General features: G+C 39.1%; 1 protein-coding gene across 4 annotated transcripts in view; it reads left to right on the forward strand.

The window, feature by feature from the left end:
* Nucleotides 1–269: 269 nt before the first annotated feature.
* Nucleotides 270–16,966, forward strand: part of CA8 (carbonic anhydrase 8) — a 64,828-nt gene continuing 48,131 nt past the window's right edge. For 3 of the 4 annotated variants that reach the window (XR_010430100.1, XM_064652348.1, XM_064652339.1), the window contains exons 1-3: nucleotides 471–585; nucleotides 758–949; nucleotides 4,764–4,888. Coding sequence is in view for 3 of the 4 variants with exons in the window: in XM_064652348.1 (XP_064508418.1) it covers nucleotides 486–585; nucleotides 758–949; nucleotides 4,764–4,888 (417 nt within the window). In the remaining variant the exon portion in view is untranslated. Of the gene's footprint in view, nucleotides 425–470; nucleotides 586–757; nucleotides 950–4,763; nucleotides 4,889–16,966 lie in introns of those variants that run through there. The other variant, XM_064652363.1, reaches the window with a different exon arrangement.

The following is a 16,966-nucleotide window of genomic DNA, read 5'->3' on the forward strand; positions in this document are numbered from 1 at the left end:
CAAACATCCCGTCCCCAGGCGACGGGAGCAGCCCGCGGGGGAAGGCGAAGAAGACGCAGGGAGGACCAGGAGATTAGCATCCCGCAGGAGACGCCAGCCCGGGCAGCGGCTGTCATTTCACCCCTCTCCCGCCCCACCTGCCCTTTGGGACAGTGACCCGCTGCCGGCCTCACCCGGCGGCGCCCCTGCCCCTTCCCCTGCCCCTCCGCACGCCGACAGCCGCGGGCGGGGGCGGGAGGGCGGGAGGGAGGTCCGAGCCTTGGTGCGGAGCGCCGCCAGCCAGCCTCGCCCCGCACACGCTCACACACCGCACACCCCGCCCGGCCGCTCCCGGGGCGCCCGCCCATGGCTGACAGGAGCCTGATCGAGGGCGCCGAGCCCCCGCCGCGCCGGGAGGAGGCTCCGGAGTGGGGCTACGAGGAAGGTGAGGAGCGGGAGGCGGCTCCACCGAGGAAAAACTTCGACCGCGGCCGGGGGAGGAGGAGATGGCGAGGGGATTTCAGTGGCGGAGAGAAAGGAGGTTCTCCCCCCCCGGCCGCCCTGAGGTGCGGGGAGCGGGGAAGCGCCGTCCCGCAGCGGGGACAGGTCGGTCCCCACCAAGGGAGGGCAGCGCGGGGCGGCGGGTGCGGGGCCATGTCCGGGTCCGGCGGGCTGGGGTGCGGTGGAGCTGCCCCTGCCCGCGCCGAGGGGAGGGTCTGGCTGTCCCACAGCGCAGGGTGCCGGGTCCCCCCGTAACAGCTTTTGCCTTGTGCCTCAGGAGTGGAGTGGGGGCTGATTTTCCCCGATGCTAACGGGGAGTACCAATCGCCCATTAACTTGAACTCGAGAGAAGCTAAATATGACCCCTCGCTCCTGGAAGTGCGTTTGTCACCGAACTACGTAGTGTGTCGTGACTGTGAAGTGATCAACGACGGGCATTCAATTCAGATTGCCCTGAAGTCAAAATCAGGTATGCTGAAATACTGCCTTGGCTTTCCCTGCTAAAACTTGTGTTGCCTTAAGACTTGCTGTATGTGTATCTTGGAGTGTAGGAACAGTAGCTTTTCCCAGCGGTGAGCAGTTGTGCCCATTCGGATGGTCAGTCAGATTGTTCAGAGCATGTCAAGAATTACTTCTTGTGGTGGTGTCCTCCAATTCACTGGCATTAACAGCTGACTGCATTCAGAAGCAATCCAGACTGCTGCTAAGGTAGTATGGTGCCAAACTATTCTGTACAGCTGGCAAGATTTGTCCTTGGTCCAAAGACCACATAAGTTAAAAGAACTTTTTCCATTAATCTGAGTGCGTTCTGAGTACTAAGTACAGATTTGGACACTAAGATAGAAATGCCAGTTATATGTGCTCACAGCATTGGTGAGGACCAGGTAGCAAAGCAGTCCTCGTTTCTTAAAGGATGACATTTTTGGTGTCATTCATCAAATATGAATTAGAAGCAAATAATAAGAGAAACAATTCCAACTTAAGTGAAATTGCACTATCTTACTCGGTTTTTCAGCTGGATAAACTATTCTATATGAAGGAGACAAGAAAGTAGGGAGAAAAAAGTCCATTGTGCTTTCCAGCACTGTGGTAGTTCTTACCATGTGTTTGGAAGAGCATCTATGTTATTCTAACCAGTCTTAGCTAGTAACAGCCTTTTGGGGGCATTTAAACAGCTGAACATTGTCAAACTGTGAGACATTCCAACTTTTGTTTCCTTCTGATATCCCAGTAATACTTGGAAATACAGCTGTGCTGAGAGTGAGGGAGTCACTTCAGTTTTACACTGAATTTTTTAAAAAGGAAGGGTTTGTTATTTTAATAATGATGCTTTCCTTTATAATTTCCTTTCCTTGATAATTTCCATGTATTATTGAACACACATCTTTCCACAGAATTTTGCAGATTTGCAATAAAACAGAAATATTGTACTTCCGGTCAGTTTTAGTGCCTTCATCAGAAGCAGAGCTCTTTTCTCAAGGGACAAGGTTCTCCCCACAGGATCAAGAATTCTTGAATTCTCCTGTGGAGGAAGTGAGAGAGACCACAAACGACCTCATCACTTGCATGCCAAAATGCAACTCCTTCAATCCTACCTTTCCCAAGGGCAGTTTATAATTTAGTAGCCATAATTAATAAGATGGGACCAACACCTAAATGTGTGTGCAAAACCACTAAGAGAATTAGAAGAAAGGAAAGACTTCTTTTTATACTTGAATGCAGTGTGATGCCAGACTGATGAGTCTTGAATTATAAGAAAATGTGAAATAGAATTAAAGTTTATAACTGAAGTATGGAATTATGATTTAGGAAATCTTGGTTTAGTTTCAGCTTTTCCTTAGATTTCATGTTACATGATTTGCCATTCTCCATTAGTAAGTTGGGAATAATTTTTCCATTTTTGGAAATGAAAAGGCAACATTTATTATCTCTACCAAGAGGAGAAAAGAGTTAATAAGCTGTGTTTGACCTAGTATTCTGGCCAATTTTCAGGGATTGAGGAAACTCCTGCAGTTTCTTTTCCTCACAGGGGATCTCTGATGACAAATCCATTTAACCAGATTATTTTGATGGGAACTGTTGAGCATTAAATGCTTTTGAAACTCTGTCCAATTAATGTGCAAGAGATCCTCATCTACTGTAATGTTAACAGTCAAAGGAAAACTTCTTTATGGAAAAAAGTAAACTGATTAAGATACATATTAAAAATCAATTTGTCATTACTGGTGATTGATTTCATCCTTTAATTCAAGACATGCAGTCCATCTGGAATTCCGAAATCCTTTTCATTATTTAATTGCAAACATTTTCACTGGCTGCTTTCGTTTTGATGCTGGTACATGTGTTATGCATTAAGTGGAAGAACCATGACCAACTGTGTAATGGAATTGTGTACTGAAAAATGCTTTAGAGCATATCCTACTAAGAGAGAGACTTCTCTTAAGCCAGCAGCAGATTGCACAGTGGATCATCGTTTCAGAAACATTTTCTAATGAGGATCAAAAATTGCTGAACGACAAAGTGAAGTTAAACATGTTTCATACATTGACAAGAATCAAGATCTAATGAAAGGCAAAGGAAAGATAAACTTACTTCATACATCTAAATACTTTTATTGTGGGATCAATGTTGTAGCTTAAGCTTCGGAAATAAACTCTATGAAGCTCCTGGAGATCCATGACTACATCCTATAGAGAACATTTGTTCTAGTTAGAGTTTTCCTAGAAGCAATATTTTAAAACAGAGAAAATGCTCAATTTTCCTAAGAAATAGCACTAATTGAATATAATGATTTTTTATATTTATTCATATTTCTTTAAATACTTCAATCATTGTTTCTCGCAGTGTTCACCAGATTTGTAGATTTTCTCTGTAGGGGATATAGGTATAGATAGAATACAGATAAAACAAGATTAAGTAGCAAATCTGAATCTAAACAATTAGGAACATTAATTTTAGAAATCCTAATGGCTGGTAGATTAGTTGTGAGGAAATATGAAAGAAGGATTAATTGGAATTTCTGTCTTTCTTTTTCCTCCAACCTAATTGATGCTCATGAAAACCAAAATTGGTCAGTTTTCTTTCAGTTTTTTATAGTTCTGTATCTTCAGTTTTGTATTTGTACAGTTGAAAAATGATTCAATTGCTAGATTATGTTTTAGTATCACACTATGTCTTGTGCTCCAAACTCAGGCTGTACAGTTTGTGTGGCAAAATAACTGTATTATGGAATTAATTTCCTGAAGCTATAGTTTATGCAGCTAAATAATTCTTATTAATTATCAGAGATTGTAAAAGATTCATTCCAAGTCCATGAAATGTAAGTTAGAATTTAATGGATTCTGGGAAAGACTGTGAGTGCCCTTAAATAAAATCCAGCCCTGGCTAGAAGTCAGTATTCAATGGTTTTAGTGGGAAGTTGCCTCCAGAATGTGGTGTGATATTTGATCTGAAGCAGATTCAGAAATCCCTGGGCAAAACATTTCCACTGATTAATTCTGTAGTAGTTTGGGCCTCACAATTTCTTGTTTTTACTGCTTATGGTGGAAGTCCCTACTAATGCAAAAGTATTGAGTTGCTATATAATTTTTTTTGTGCCTGTGTTGCAATTGTGGACAAATGCTTTTATGAAATTCCAGATGTTTAAATAAAGGAAGTAAAGAAAAGCCTTACCTGCCTAGAAGCTGTTTTAAGCTAAGTGAGGTATGTTGTTGCTGCTCTGGTGTGTAGGTCTGATTATATTTTCATATGGAGGCATTCTGTGTCTCAGAAGTCTGACAGGTGGTCAGCCTGACTGAACACCTTTACCTAGCAATATATTTGCAATCAAAGTTTTCTATTAATTTCTGTGACTCATAGCAAATATAGGTCATGGAGATTAAGCATTTGGACAACTCTCCCAGTTCAATTCAGAACCCCTGCCATCTGTTCGGAGCACATGGCTAATATCTTGATAAGAGCAATAAGCATATTCATTCTTCTGACTGATAAAGGTACACTTTTTTTTTTGGTGGTGTGTCCAGCTGTTCTGCATCATAAAACAAAGAGTGCAGTATGACAGCGGTTTCACATAGCTGCCTCAATTCATGTTCTGTACCTGCACAGTACTTTGAAAGTGAAGGTGTCAAGTCTGTCAACTTTACTCTTCTCCTCTCTGGTACCACTCATAAAAAAGAAGCTTGCTACAATCTACTCATTATATTTGAAGAATACAACTGGTTCTCTGCTTCAGTGGCTTCTCTGCCTTGAAAGTCAAGTTCCTTACCACTTTTCTTCTTTCCCAGTGTTAACAGGCGGGCCATTACCTCGGGGACATGAGTTCGAGCTACACGACGTTCGATTTCACTGGGGGAGAGAAAACCAGCGTGGTTCTGAACACACAGTTAATTTTAAGGCCTTTCCCATGGAGGTAAGAGTGACACAGCATTGCACAACATTCGCAAAATGCAAAAGATTTTATTTCATAGTCTGAATTCCTGGTAGTCCAGAAGAGGATTTCTCTTAGCTCAGCCTGCTTTATATTTCAACCACAAAGCTGTCTTCCTGAGGTGTGCTTTAGTGCAGGTAGATTAGGATATGCATCTGGAACAGAATGCCTCCAGCACTCATCCCACTGTATGATTAATTGGTCATAAAGTTAACTTGAAGAATTATTAACTTTTTTTCCTATTAGTGTTCTAACAAGATCTGCCATTTCAACACTTCCTATGTCACCTTGACTAATAGCTACAGATGGGAAGAAATAGCCACTGGAAATATTTCTATGGCAAATAATAATAATTTAGGTCAATTTGGAGTAAGCGTAGAACAATTTGTTAATGAAATAGCTTTAAATACCTGAAAATTGAAGATTACGTGATAGTCCTGTGTATGGGATAGTCCTGTGTATGCTCTGTAAGATATCAAAGAATTAAAAGGTTTTGAAACACAAGAAAAGTAATGATGCAGTCTGAAAAAATTCAGCTGCTCATGGGGTTTGTGTTCCATTTGGGCTCCTAGGCAACCCAAAATGCTGGGACCTATTTCTCCTGCCCTGCAGCAGCAGTTCATCATATTACTTCACTTCCCACTGTCCCATTGCTTACGCTTGTCAAGGAGTGGCTTGGAGTATTCCTTAGGCCTGGGCTGCAAGACTAATTTTAAGAGACACCAGCCCTGAAATTTAGTGATGTCAGTATTACATCTTTTATTTCATTTGTTGTGCACTATTGGTTTTAAAGAAGCTCAAGACTTTTCAGAGCTCTTTTAGTTATTTTTGCCTTATTTATCTATCATAATTCCTCAAGATCTCGAAACTATATTTCTTTTTTTCTCTGTGTTGTTCACCACTAAAACATTTGTTACTGTAGCATTCAGGAGTACCAGACTACTGGAGTAGAACCGCTTTATGGAAAAAGATATAAAAATATTAAAGCAACGACTGCTTAACTAAGTGTAAAAATCTTGTGGACTTGCACCATCAATCTAATTCTTAGGGTTGTTCAAATACTTGCTTTAAGAGTTGTGGGTCAGATTTTGGTGTCTCCTATTTGCTGCTTTGCACTGGTCCATCAAAATCCTCCAAAAAAACTCACTCATAGGGTGTTTCCATGTTGACTTGAGTCAGATCATAGAATCATTTAGGTTGGAAAAGACCTTTAAGATCTACAAGGCCAACCATAAACCTAACACTGCCAAGTCCTACCCTAAACCAAGTCCCTAAGTGCCACTTACACATAGATCCTCTTTGCAGTTTGATTCCAGGCAAATCCTGGAAATGCAGAATTACTTGAATGGGTAAGACTCATCAACCAAAGGGAAAGCAAAGGAATGACTTCTGCATCCTGGTTACATGGCATAATACATACAATGTGATTTATATGGGCAGGAAGACCTTCAGAATACTACAGTGTTCCCCTGAGGCAGGAAGTAGCCTGTTCATTATGAAACAGCTCTGCTTAGTACTTTTCCTCAAGGCTAATCTAGCATGCAGTGATCAAGAAATATTCACATGAACTGTGTTGAGAACTGAACTTGGGAATCTATCAGGCTTCCTATCCCCTTGTTTATTAAGGATCACTTGCAAACAGTCTTGGTGGTCTGTGGGAACAATCTATTGATCATCTGCAGAAACCCCAAAATTATCTACTCCAAATGAGTCCAGAGGAAAATATTCTTGACCCAGAGATACAAAACAAAAAAGTTAATCAGTCATGAAGGGATTTCATTCTTCTCCCACTTTAAAAGCAGCACAACAGCTGCACAAACAGAATTCTGGCACAGTTGAAGAACATCAGCTGGAGGTGAGCAAGCCAGAGTTTTTGTCTCTTGCATCTAAGCAGCTTTCAGCTAAACTCTGATTTCCAAGAAATAATTACTGATGCAAAAATCCTGTGGCAGGAAAAAAATGCCTTATAATACACTTTAAATACAGCGTGAATATTTCATTTTGCAAACAGATCCTTCTGCAGATTAATTCTTACGGTAGAAAAAGACAGTGCAGCTGGATGGATTCAAGGTCAGTTGCATACAGGTGTGTTGGTTGAGCTGGTTCATCTTCTGCTCCATATTGCAAGAAAGTGCAAGCAGTTTATTTGACCGTAGATGAGCTGCATTTCCTTCTGCTATATGCACAAAGAGCTGCTATATTAATTCCCTCTTAAATACTTCAAATCAAGGCTCTATCCCAAATCTTCGTTCGCGAAGCCTAGCCATGACTTCAAATCAAGTATTATACTTAAGCAATAATTTCACAGGTACTTGTGACCACTGTAAATGTTTATGAAGCAATACACCTAAGACTTTTTTTTTTTTTAAATAATTTTAATCAAGGACCAGGAAATCTTGTTTTCTTAGTTTAGACATTGGCATTAGTTTATGCGTCGTTTGAAATCAGGTCATATATTCTGAATGTGTATTGGCCTTAATTTTCACTGTGTTTGTTAGCTACTGAACACAAACATCAATTGATTCCTATTTTGTCTACATAGAAGCAGTCTGGTGTAGTTATGCTTTCGTACAAAATGAGCTGTCAGTTGTTTGTGCACCAATGCATGCCTAGAAATATGTTGAGCACCAAGCACGTAAGTTTGGATCTTCTTCCAGTGGACCAAATCTAGTAGGACATTCTTCTAAGGAACTAGAAATTATTTCCATGGCAAATGATAAAGATTCTCCTCTCTTTGTGGGGGAAAGACTAGTCAGGGGGATAAGCAGTAATATGAAAATGGAAGTGCTTAGTTTAAGTGGGTACATTACCGACACAACAAACTTGGCCCAGAATATGTGCTCTATTACGTTGTTATAAAACCTGAGCAGTTCTACGGAAACCAGGTTTTTAGTTTGAAGAGATCTGAGATGACTGTCTAAGACTAGCTATTGACTGGAGCAGCAGTCTGGTTTTTTTAGGACTGAAAACTGTATGACTTTATTTTATTACATTGGGCCAAATAGTTGTGGAACAGCTTCAGATTATCAGTGTAATGACCTTTGTAAATGATGACTTTAAAAAAGAGTGTTGTTTTTTAAAAGTTTGAAAGAGCAATTTGCAGTTAATTCCTTAGTCTCTTCATCTTTGGTACCATAACTTCTTTTATAGAAATTAGGCACTAGCCTGTATCATTTGGGTAATAGCCCATGTCTTGTAGTTCAGAACTCCAGTATTTCTTACTACACAGCTGAGGCCTTTGTATGTGGTTAGGATATATAGGTTCATGGTGCAATTGGTTAGACTATGAAGCTTATGTAACCTCTGGAACAGCTACTCTCCAAAAATGGTGTTCATGTGGCTTGGAGGCTGAGTTAATTGGTTTTTTTTCATTTTTATATGAGGTTCAGCAAAGATGTGTTTTCTACCTTCCTTGACTGAAGAAACCAGGATGTTGATAGTGATATGCAAGTCTTTTCATTTTCACTGAAACATCTGTGTTTGCAATCAGTCAGGAAAAGAGGACAAAACAATAATTAGTTTTTAAAGGTAAATATTGTAACACCGCTTTTTAAAACAAGAAAAAGCAGAGGGCTGTACATATCAGTGTAATACTCCTCTCTCTGTTCCATGAAAACAAGAGCATGAAGGGCCTTCTTACCTTTTGGCCTGAAGTTGGAAGGAGACATTTGTGCAGCTTTCTCCAGAAATCTTTCTCACCAAGAACTTCTACTGCATGTAAGGCAGCATTATGTTGGCCACCACATATGTTAAATGTTTAGTAAGGTCTTAACAGTGAGAACCTGTTGTTTGCCAGCAAAAAGAAGTGGGTATCAAATATTAGACTGTGCATGTTTCCACAGAGCACTTATACAAGTGTGTTATCTGAACCTGATTTAGGTGTAGGAAAGAGAGGAACTATTTGGAATTTTTATTTCTCACCTTCATGCCAAGAGTATGGGTTGGAGAAGGGGGAAGAACAAATGACGAACTAGTGAAACTGACTCTCTACCTTACCTTTGATGTATAACAGGGAGATAGAGGAGGACAGGAATAGCAAATTACTGCAGTTTATTTTTGTTGTTAATGTAGTGAAATGGAAGCAGCTAAACATGGATTCCCATAGTATCTGATCTCTCTATAGTGCCAGGCTGAATGAACTTACAGTCAAAAAAGAAATGAAAGCCAGCAGGAGGAAGTGAATCACGTGATAACACCATTACTGGTTTATGAAGAAAAAAGCAAAAGAAAAAATCATTTCACTACTTCTGAAGTAAAGGGAAATTTATGCCTTAAAGGTGTCTCTTCCTCTTAGTTACTCGGGTGGTGGTGTGACCAAAGGCACAAGCTGACCATAATGGCACAGTTGTTTCCAGGCCACTGCTCTGAAATAAAACTGTATCAGAGAAAATAAAAAGGTTCCTTTCACCACTTGCAATATAAATAGGAGGATAATTCTCTGTAATCCATCCTCTTTAAAATGTAGGATTACATTAGCTGTGAACCATGTGAAAGCTCTCAGTAGAAGAGCGTTGGCAGAAAATCATTAAAAAAATGTTTCCAAGATGTGCAGGAAGATTAAAAACTATTGTTGTCTGTCCTACATTTTTTGACTAGAACAGAAGAAAATCCAGTTGCTGGAAGGACCAGAATCAGTTCTGTACAGGAATAAAAGATGTTCCTTTTTGTTGCATAATGAAGAGCAGTTTAATTCATTCCGTAGGTTCTTTCAGAGTCACTGAAATATCTGCTGCAATGAAGGTAACAATGCAAAAATCATATCCGATCCTTGATCTGATTTAAACCATTAGGTTTTCCTTTGTTCACAAGAAACATTTCCTAAGGTACTCATCAAACAGAGTTACATCTTTAGGGCTTCAGGTTAGGCTGTCAGCATTATGCTTATCTACTTGTCTTTACTGTCTTCAGTGTGAGGTTGTCTCTGTGCCCAGCTCTGAAATCAGATATCTGCATGCTGTGCATCCCCTTTCTAGCATTTCTTGAGAAAAGGCATCATGCTTTCAAAACAGAAATGTATTTTTTGCCAACTTTTAATATTTTTTTACCAATGTTATTTAACCTTGCCATCTCTTTTAATAATTTTCTTATTAGTTAATTAAGCTAAAAAATAAAACAGAGTATTTGCAATAGAAAATCTGGGAGACAATATGCATGCAAGCATGTCTCTCCCTCTTTATGCAGAGAATTATAAGCTGCAGAAGGACTGGGTAGGTGTGAATGGCAAGCAGAATTTAATCCTTGTTGACAGTAGTTCCTAATACAAACATCTAATATCTGATATCTGGGGATTTTTACCAGTTACTTTAATGGGACTGTGATCCAAGTAATAAACCCTAAAAGATAAGTTTTAAACCAAGGAGTAAATCCTGTTGCCTTAGTTGATTGCATTGATTACCTACTTGTGAAAAAAGAATTAATTCTACTCATACTGGCAGCAGAAGACCCATGAATGAAGAATAGGCAGTCATGAATGTAACAGGAGGCAAAAAGAACAGATTCCAGAAGAGTTTGTGTAGCACTGCACTGAGATCTGGAACTCTTCTCGGAAATTGCCCAAGTTTTCTGGTAGAAAATTAACTTGTTACCAAAAGGCTTGGCCAATCTTCTAAATTTTGGAATCATTGCAGGTGAATACTGTGATCTGTGATTAAATACAGTGTGTCTTATAAGGAAATGATGATATTCATGTAATAGCTATATCCTTGACAGGTTAAGAATAACAGACTAACAATAGTTCAAAGCAGATATGATGATTGGACACTATCCAACTTTTGAGGACAGAATTGTGTAAAAACGCAGGAAAACTATGCCAATATTTAAATAGGTTTTTTCAGTTTTATTTTCTAAATCTCAGTGATTTATACAGAAGCAGTTTTTTACACATTATGTAGATGCCATTTAGGAACATAATAATAATACTTAGCTTTACACAGCACTCCATGGGCAAAGTTGGTCTTAGCACAGTTCCAGGACTGTTAGTGAATTGTGTTGTATGGGATTCTAGTCCCATAGATGCAGGTGCTTAAGTATTTTTCTGCATTTTTCTATGTACTTACACTCTGCAATCCCCTAATTGATGTGACTTCTGCTTGGATTTTTTGTAGTGGGACAAAGCTGTGAGGTCTTTGTCCCCTTTCAGTATACAGGGAAACAGGAAACTAGCAACAAGATAAAGTTACCATCATCGTAAAAGCACACATGACAAGTTTATGACTCCTGAGATTGCTAGGTGCTAAGTTCTTTCAGTGTTATATTTTTATTGTTGTTGAGGGTTAGTTTGACCTAAGTAGGCACACACAGTCTCTGAAGTATACTTTGTTTCTGGGTAATTTGCCAATATGAGCTTTGGTTGACCCTTGTTTCACTCAGTCACATATAGTTTGAATTTTTCAGGGAATGCTTTGTATTGTGAATTCCTGAAAGCAGGTGCAAAAATGGGCTGAGGTACTAGCATGAACATGCTTTTAGCTTGTCTAACACCTGAAAAAATTCTCACTTAAGCTCTGTGGAAGAATTGTTGACATATTCAGGGATAGCAAATGTGAATTCCCTTCTGTGCAAAATCTACAATTTATTTATTGAATTGTGGAAGATATAGAAGCTACCAGACTCCAGGTCAAAGAGTGGCATTAACAGTCTATACTGAAACCTCTTTATCCTTTTGTCTGTTTTTTAAGAGCCATTTACAGTGAGTTTTGTGTGGAGAATTGGGCTCATATGCATCTAAAACTGTTTTGAGGTGGCAATTGCAATCATCTACTTCTATCAGGATGGAGAATTTCAGCATTCATTGAAGAAATAAATTTTTCAAACTAGAAATGACTGAGCAGAATAGGACAAATTCTTCTAAGGGAAAATTTTGCAGGTGGAGAGAAGTTGGAGGTGAAGGAAAAGAGAATGAGAAGAAAATGAGGAGTTACTCCCCTTCTCTGGGCTCCATATTCCATCTAATCTGAGCTTATTGGTTTAGTTCTGCAAGAACTTGAACCTAGGGCTTGAAGTTAGATTCTTGGGGGTTTCAAACCACCACACCTAAGAACTGAAAACCTTTGAAGGCTTCCATGTATTTGCTGTTATGCCCAAGTGCTTCATAAGCACATATAATATAATCCTTAACACATCAGTCTGGGGGAGACAAGTTCTGCTATTGCCAACGAACTGGTAGAAAACAAGTTCAAAGGCATTAAATTGTTTGGCTATAGTCACATGTGATGCTTTTTCCAGAACTGACAGAGAACTGTCTCAGGATTCCTAGATGCTTGAATGCTAGTAAGACTTTCAGACATTGTAGTACCAGAATAACTAATTTAGGTTGTAAATCCCAGTTCAGCAATTTAACCACAGAGATATCTGATGCCCTACTCCATAGAACACACTGTTGTCAATGTGATACTGGTCATTCCTGCCTTTTTGCTGTCCCAGCATTAAGCCACATAATGAACTGAACTGGGGAGCAGCTAAAGTTTAGCAAAATTTGTGGAGTTTATGGAACTGTGGGAGAGGAGAAAAGCATAACACTATTATGCAATCTGTGAACTTGAAATTCAAGAGAAAACTGTTGGAGAGGCATAGCGAAGTTTATTATTTCAAAAGAAGCTTACCCAACATTACAGGAAAAAATCCTGAGTGAGTTTCTTAGAGGAGTGTACTATGGAAGAGCAACTGCTCACTGGATAACAGTCAAGGTTATGATCTAAGAAGATAATATGCAGCTGCAGATTCTCATCTCCTAAGAGACACCTTTGCCTTGTAACACAGAGAACTGTGGGATTCAAATTAGTTATTCATAGAACTTAATGCATTGACAGGGAAGGAGTGTTTTCTATTCTGCCTTCATTAGAGAATCTATCACTGAGAATCAAACTGATTATTTTATTCCTTCTACACGTGAACAGTCTGGTTTTAAATTCAAGCCAACAGATTGCAGGCAACATTTTGGAATTGGACATGCTTTTATTAAATGCTTAGTCATATAAATAACACTTTCAGAATTAAATAGTTAACCCATAGCACTTTATGTTTTCTGTCTTCTTGATGGCATTTTTAGTCTGTAATATCATCAACTATCCATCAAGGTCCAGTCCTTATCCCAAGCTTCGCTCTAAGTAACTGTGCAGCTGTAAAGCACATGCAGACACACACATATGCCCACTCGAGTTGGCAAGAACCAGACTGAAAGCAAGCTGGAGAGTCCTTCACCAAAACCCTTGCTTTTTCCTTCCTGGTCTTCGTAGTTCAAGGGAAGGAAAAAGAAAGTATATTTGTTCCTGTTAGCACCGGTAAAGGCAGACCCAGGGCACTTCAGCCTACATGTTTGCTGGGACCAGACTATCAGGGAACAATATCCTGCTCTGTGGTGCTCCTTGCTTCACACACGAGCAAGAAACTTGGCACAGTGAAGAGCCTGACCTGTGAATCTGACATTAATAATTGTGTAACTTTTTAATTTCTTACTATTTGGTTGATATTGAAAGTCAGCAATCTAGAAACAAGGATATTTTACTTTTTTCATTCCTTTTCTTATCCTGTATACATTTATTACAGTTGGAAAAATGTTAATTTTGATTAATTCCTGCTTTCCTTTAATCTCCTGAGTGTGCCAGTAGACATAAACTGTGCTTGTGCTTTGAAACACGAAGAAAAAATAAATACACACAAATGACAATTTCCCCTACACTCTCTGACATTTTTGCCAATGATTTTCCTAAAAAATAGGGAAGTGAATGTTACCTGTCAGCAGCTTCTGTGGGCCAATGAGGAGATGTGTGAAAATATTGATGTTGTGGTTGCATTAACCATGAAGATAATTTATGCCCATGTTTGTGAGTGCTGAGAGAAGTGCTGGGGTTTTTGGCCTTGTGTCATCCTCCCCATGTCCCCTTCTTTTTGGTAGGAAGAAAGCCTCTCTTTGAAGAGTTAGTCCATCTCATTAGAAAAGGGACATGAGATTTGACCTGTTTTTATTTTTTTAATTGTTTAAATTATTCCCCCCCTCCATAAACCTTTTGGCTTCTTTTGCCAGAACAGAAAGAGCCCCCAGTTACATTTTTTATGGTTCCTGTTACTTTTCTTTTTAGATTACTGTTTGTAGCTGTTGTCTTTTGAGTTTTTCCATATATGTCACTATTTCCTGCTGTTAATTTCATTTTTTTAATGGACTAGTAGTTCTTGGTATAATATGAAGTGAGGATGCTGCATGTGATTAGACTTTTCAAAGGGAACACAGATTCCTGTTTAATATTAGATGTTGTAATGTTTATATTATTTTGCAATGTAGATAATTCTTTAGCACAAGTGATTTGCCACAGCAACTGTGGGAGTGTTTCCTGAGATGCAGTAGTTCCACTATTCTTTACCTTTTCAGTACCACATCTGAAGGTTTGCCTCACAATTGCCTAGAATACTTCTGCTGTCATTAGGATGACTTTTTTGTTAAGAGAGTGTCTTTGGAAGGTGTCTTTGCAATCCTTCCTTTTATGATCTAACAAAAATAATTTTATTTACAGAAATTCTGCCCTCTTTCAGAGATATTAACAGAGAGCAGAGCAACAGTCAGGAAGGATTCTGGACTACGCTGATGTCCTATTCAAGCATTTGTTCAGCATGTTTTAGCTGTGAATTTAGCTTTTGACCCGAGACGTGTAGTATCTCACACCATGACTGCAAAGGTTTGTACTGTGTCTCCAGGATACCTTGTACTCTGCTCCAGCATGATTTGCTTGCACCTAATTTCTCCGATCTTAGATTACAGACTTCTTTGTTCAGGGAATGTCATCTTGTTCTGAAAATACTTGGAGCCTGACCATTAATCCGCAGACTAGATCTGCTCAATCTTTAACTCTTTAAATAAATTGTAACAAGCAGAAGTTCAGTAGAAGATTTTGTTTCCCTTCTCCTACATTATATCAATCAGGAGAGGTTTAATGCTAACAGTGTTGTCATCTGTGTTTCTTGGATCTGCTTTCAGTTGTGTCTTTTATGGTGAAATTAGTGTTGCTTTCAAAGATAGGCCCAATGGCATTTTGGCACCTATCCACAAGAGAAGCCTTGAAAAATTGAAGACTGGAAACATAAACCAAGCACACCGATCTATAACTTAACTCCCTTGGCAACATTTCATCCTCTTCTCTTTGATTTTGCCTGGGCTTCATGATCTAGTAATTTTCTTTATTTTCATTTGCATTTTTGAAGGAAGCTTATTTACGTTGACTGAACTGTAATGTTTAACCATGAAGACTTTGTTACTTTATGGGCTTTTGTTTCTCTTTTTTTGTGGCATGGAGTATGTACACATACCCTCACTTCTCCTAAGACATTTTCAAACAACCTCTGTATCAATTCCATTAACTTTATTTTCCTAAACCTCTCCTTCAGGCTGTTAATAACTAACTTTCTGGTTTTTAAATCACTTTTCTTAAAGCTGTGTGCCCTGGTCATATCCTTGGTTCAGTCTCCTTGTGAGGATTTGGAACTTAATTACTGTATGTTATGGTCACTGCCAACAGCTTAGTCAATTGCTTCCTGAAACAATTCATTGCCAAGTCAAGTATCACCTCATAAATTCTTGTGCACATGTAAAATGGCAAGACAATTTTTCCACATTTTGTCCTCCTATAATGTTGGTTATGCAATATTTGTGCTGTTGAAATTAGACATAATTATTGTATAACTAGGCTGTGTTGCCTTCTGTTATTACTAGTATAAGTCCTCAGCTTCATTTCATCCCTCTCAAACCAGGAAAAAGACTTCATGCTGGCCCTAGTTGGGTAGCCACAGTTTGTCATTTGTACTGTTCCCTTCTCCACTTTTATGGCATGTTGTGAATGAAACTGGAATATGCTGATCTTTGACGAACTTGGGTGAGTCCAGGAGAACATTTCTTATCTCTACAGTCTTTAGCAGAGCAATTCTACTGCTTTAATTTACCTTAGTGGTATTCACTTATCCCTGAGATGGTGTTTATGTGGAATCAAAACAGAATTTCAGCTCCACTCTCTCAGCAGTGACAGAAATATGACAAAACCCAGCATGCTCAAAATTTCCAGACTGACGTGTTTTAGGTGCAACTCTGATTAAGATATGGTGATGCAGTATTTAATTAAATATTAGTATTTTGATGTACAGCCTGTATGAATTGAAATAAGAGTTGGGAAGATAGGAGAGCAATAGCAAATCTCTCATCCTTGAGAGATTTGCAGAGAGATGCCTTCTCTCCTGTAATATTAGGAGATTAAGCAGACTTTTCTGGAGCTTGTAATTGCTACTTACACAGATAGCAAGAAATAGCTGTATAATCTAGTTCTGACCAAGGAACAAAGGTTTCCAAAAAATTAATTTACACATGATGCAGCATTCATTGAAGAAAGAAGCTTTGGTAATAATTAGCTTCTCAGTAAAGAGTGTAAAGAGTGGAAAAAATGCAGTGGGCGATTGCAACAGCAGCATAGATTCAAGCAAGCCTATTGATGATTGTGTCATAATCTGATATTCTAATAGTTTAATAGATCTGAAGAGGAATTATTTAAAAATTATGGTCTTCTACTGTGCTTAGAGCACAAACAGGAACCTATGAACAGAAGAATCCCCCATGTCGCAAGCTCTTGTAATATGGGCTGTGGTTGCCAATTGGATTGAGGCAGGACCTACACCCAGTTTAGGCAGGTGTTTCATGCTGCCTCCTGCTGCCTCAGCTGCCAATGGTTTTATCAGGCATAAGTCCCCCATAGGGCCTGTTTCTAGTGCCAGGAAGGTCAGGAGGATTTCTGCTGTTGGCACATTTCCCCTTGACTCCCATGGAGCGTGAACTTGGTGCTCTGTTCCAAACTGCCTGACTTAGCCAGTGGAAACACAGTACATTGAACAGTGTTTTTTAGGAATGCCAATAGTAAGTTAGGGTTTCAGTAGTTTAACAATAAGTATTCATAAAGAAAGGAGTTACAGCATATGAGCTGCTTTTTATGGTAACAAGACATTCCAGATTGTGTGGGTTTATATCAAATTTGTGACATTAAGATCATGTAAGAGTGCAGAAATGTTGGAGTAGAGTCCTTCTTCTCCCCT

Source organism: Pseudopipra pipra, chromosome 1, assembly GCF_036250125.1.
Source record: "Pseudopipra pipra isolate bDixPip1 chromosome 1, bDixPip1.hap1, whole genome shotgun sequence".
In the NCBI taxonomy this organism is placed as follows: domain Eukaryota; kingdom Metazoa; phylum Chordata; class Aves; order Passeriformes; family Pipridae; genus Pseudopipra; species Pseudopipra pipra.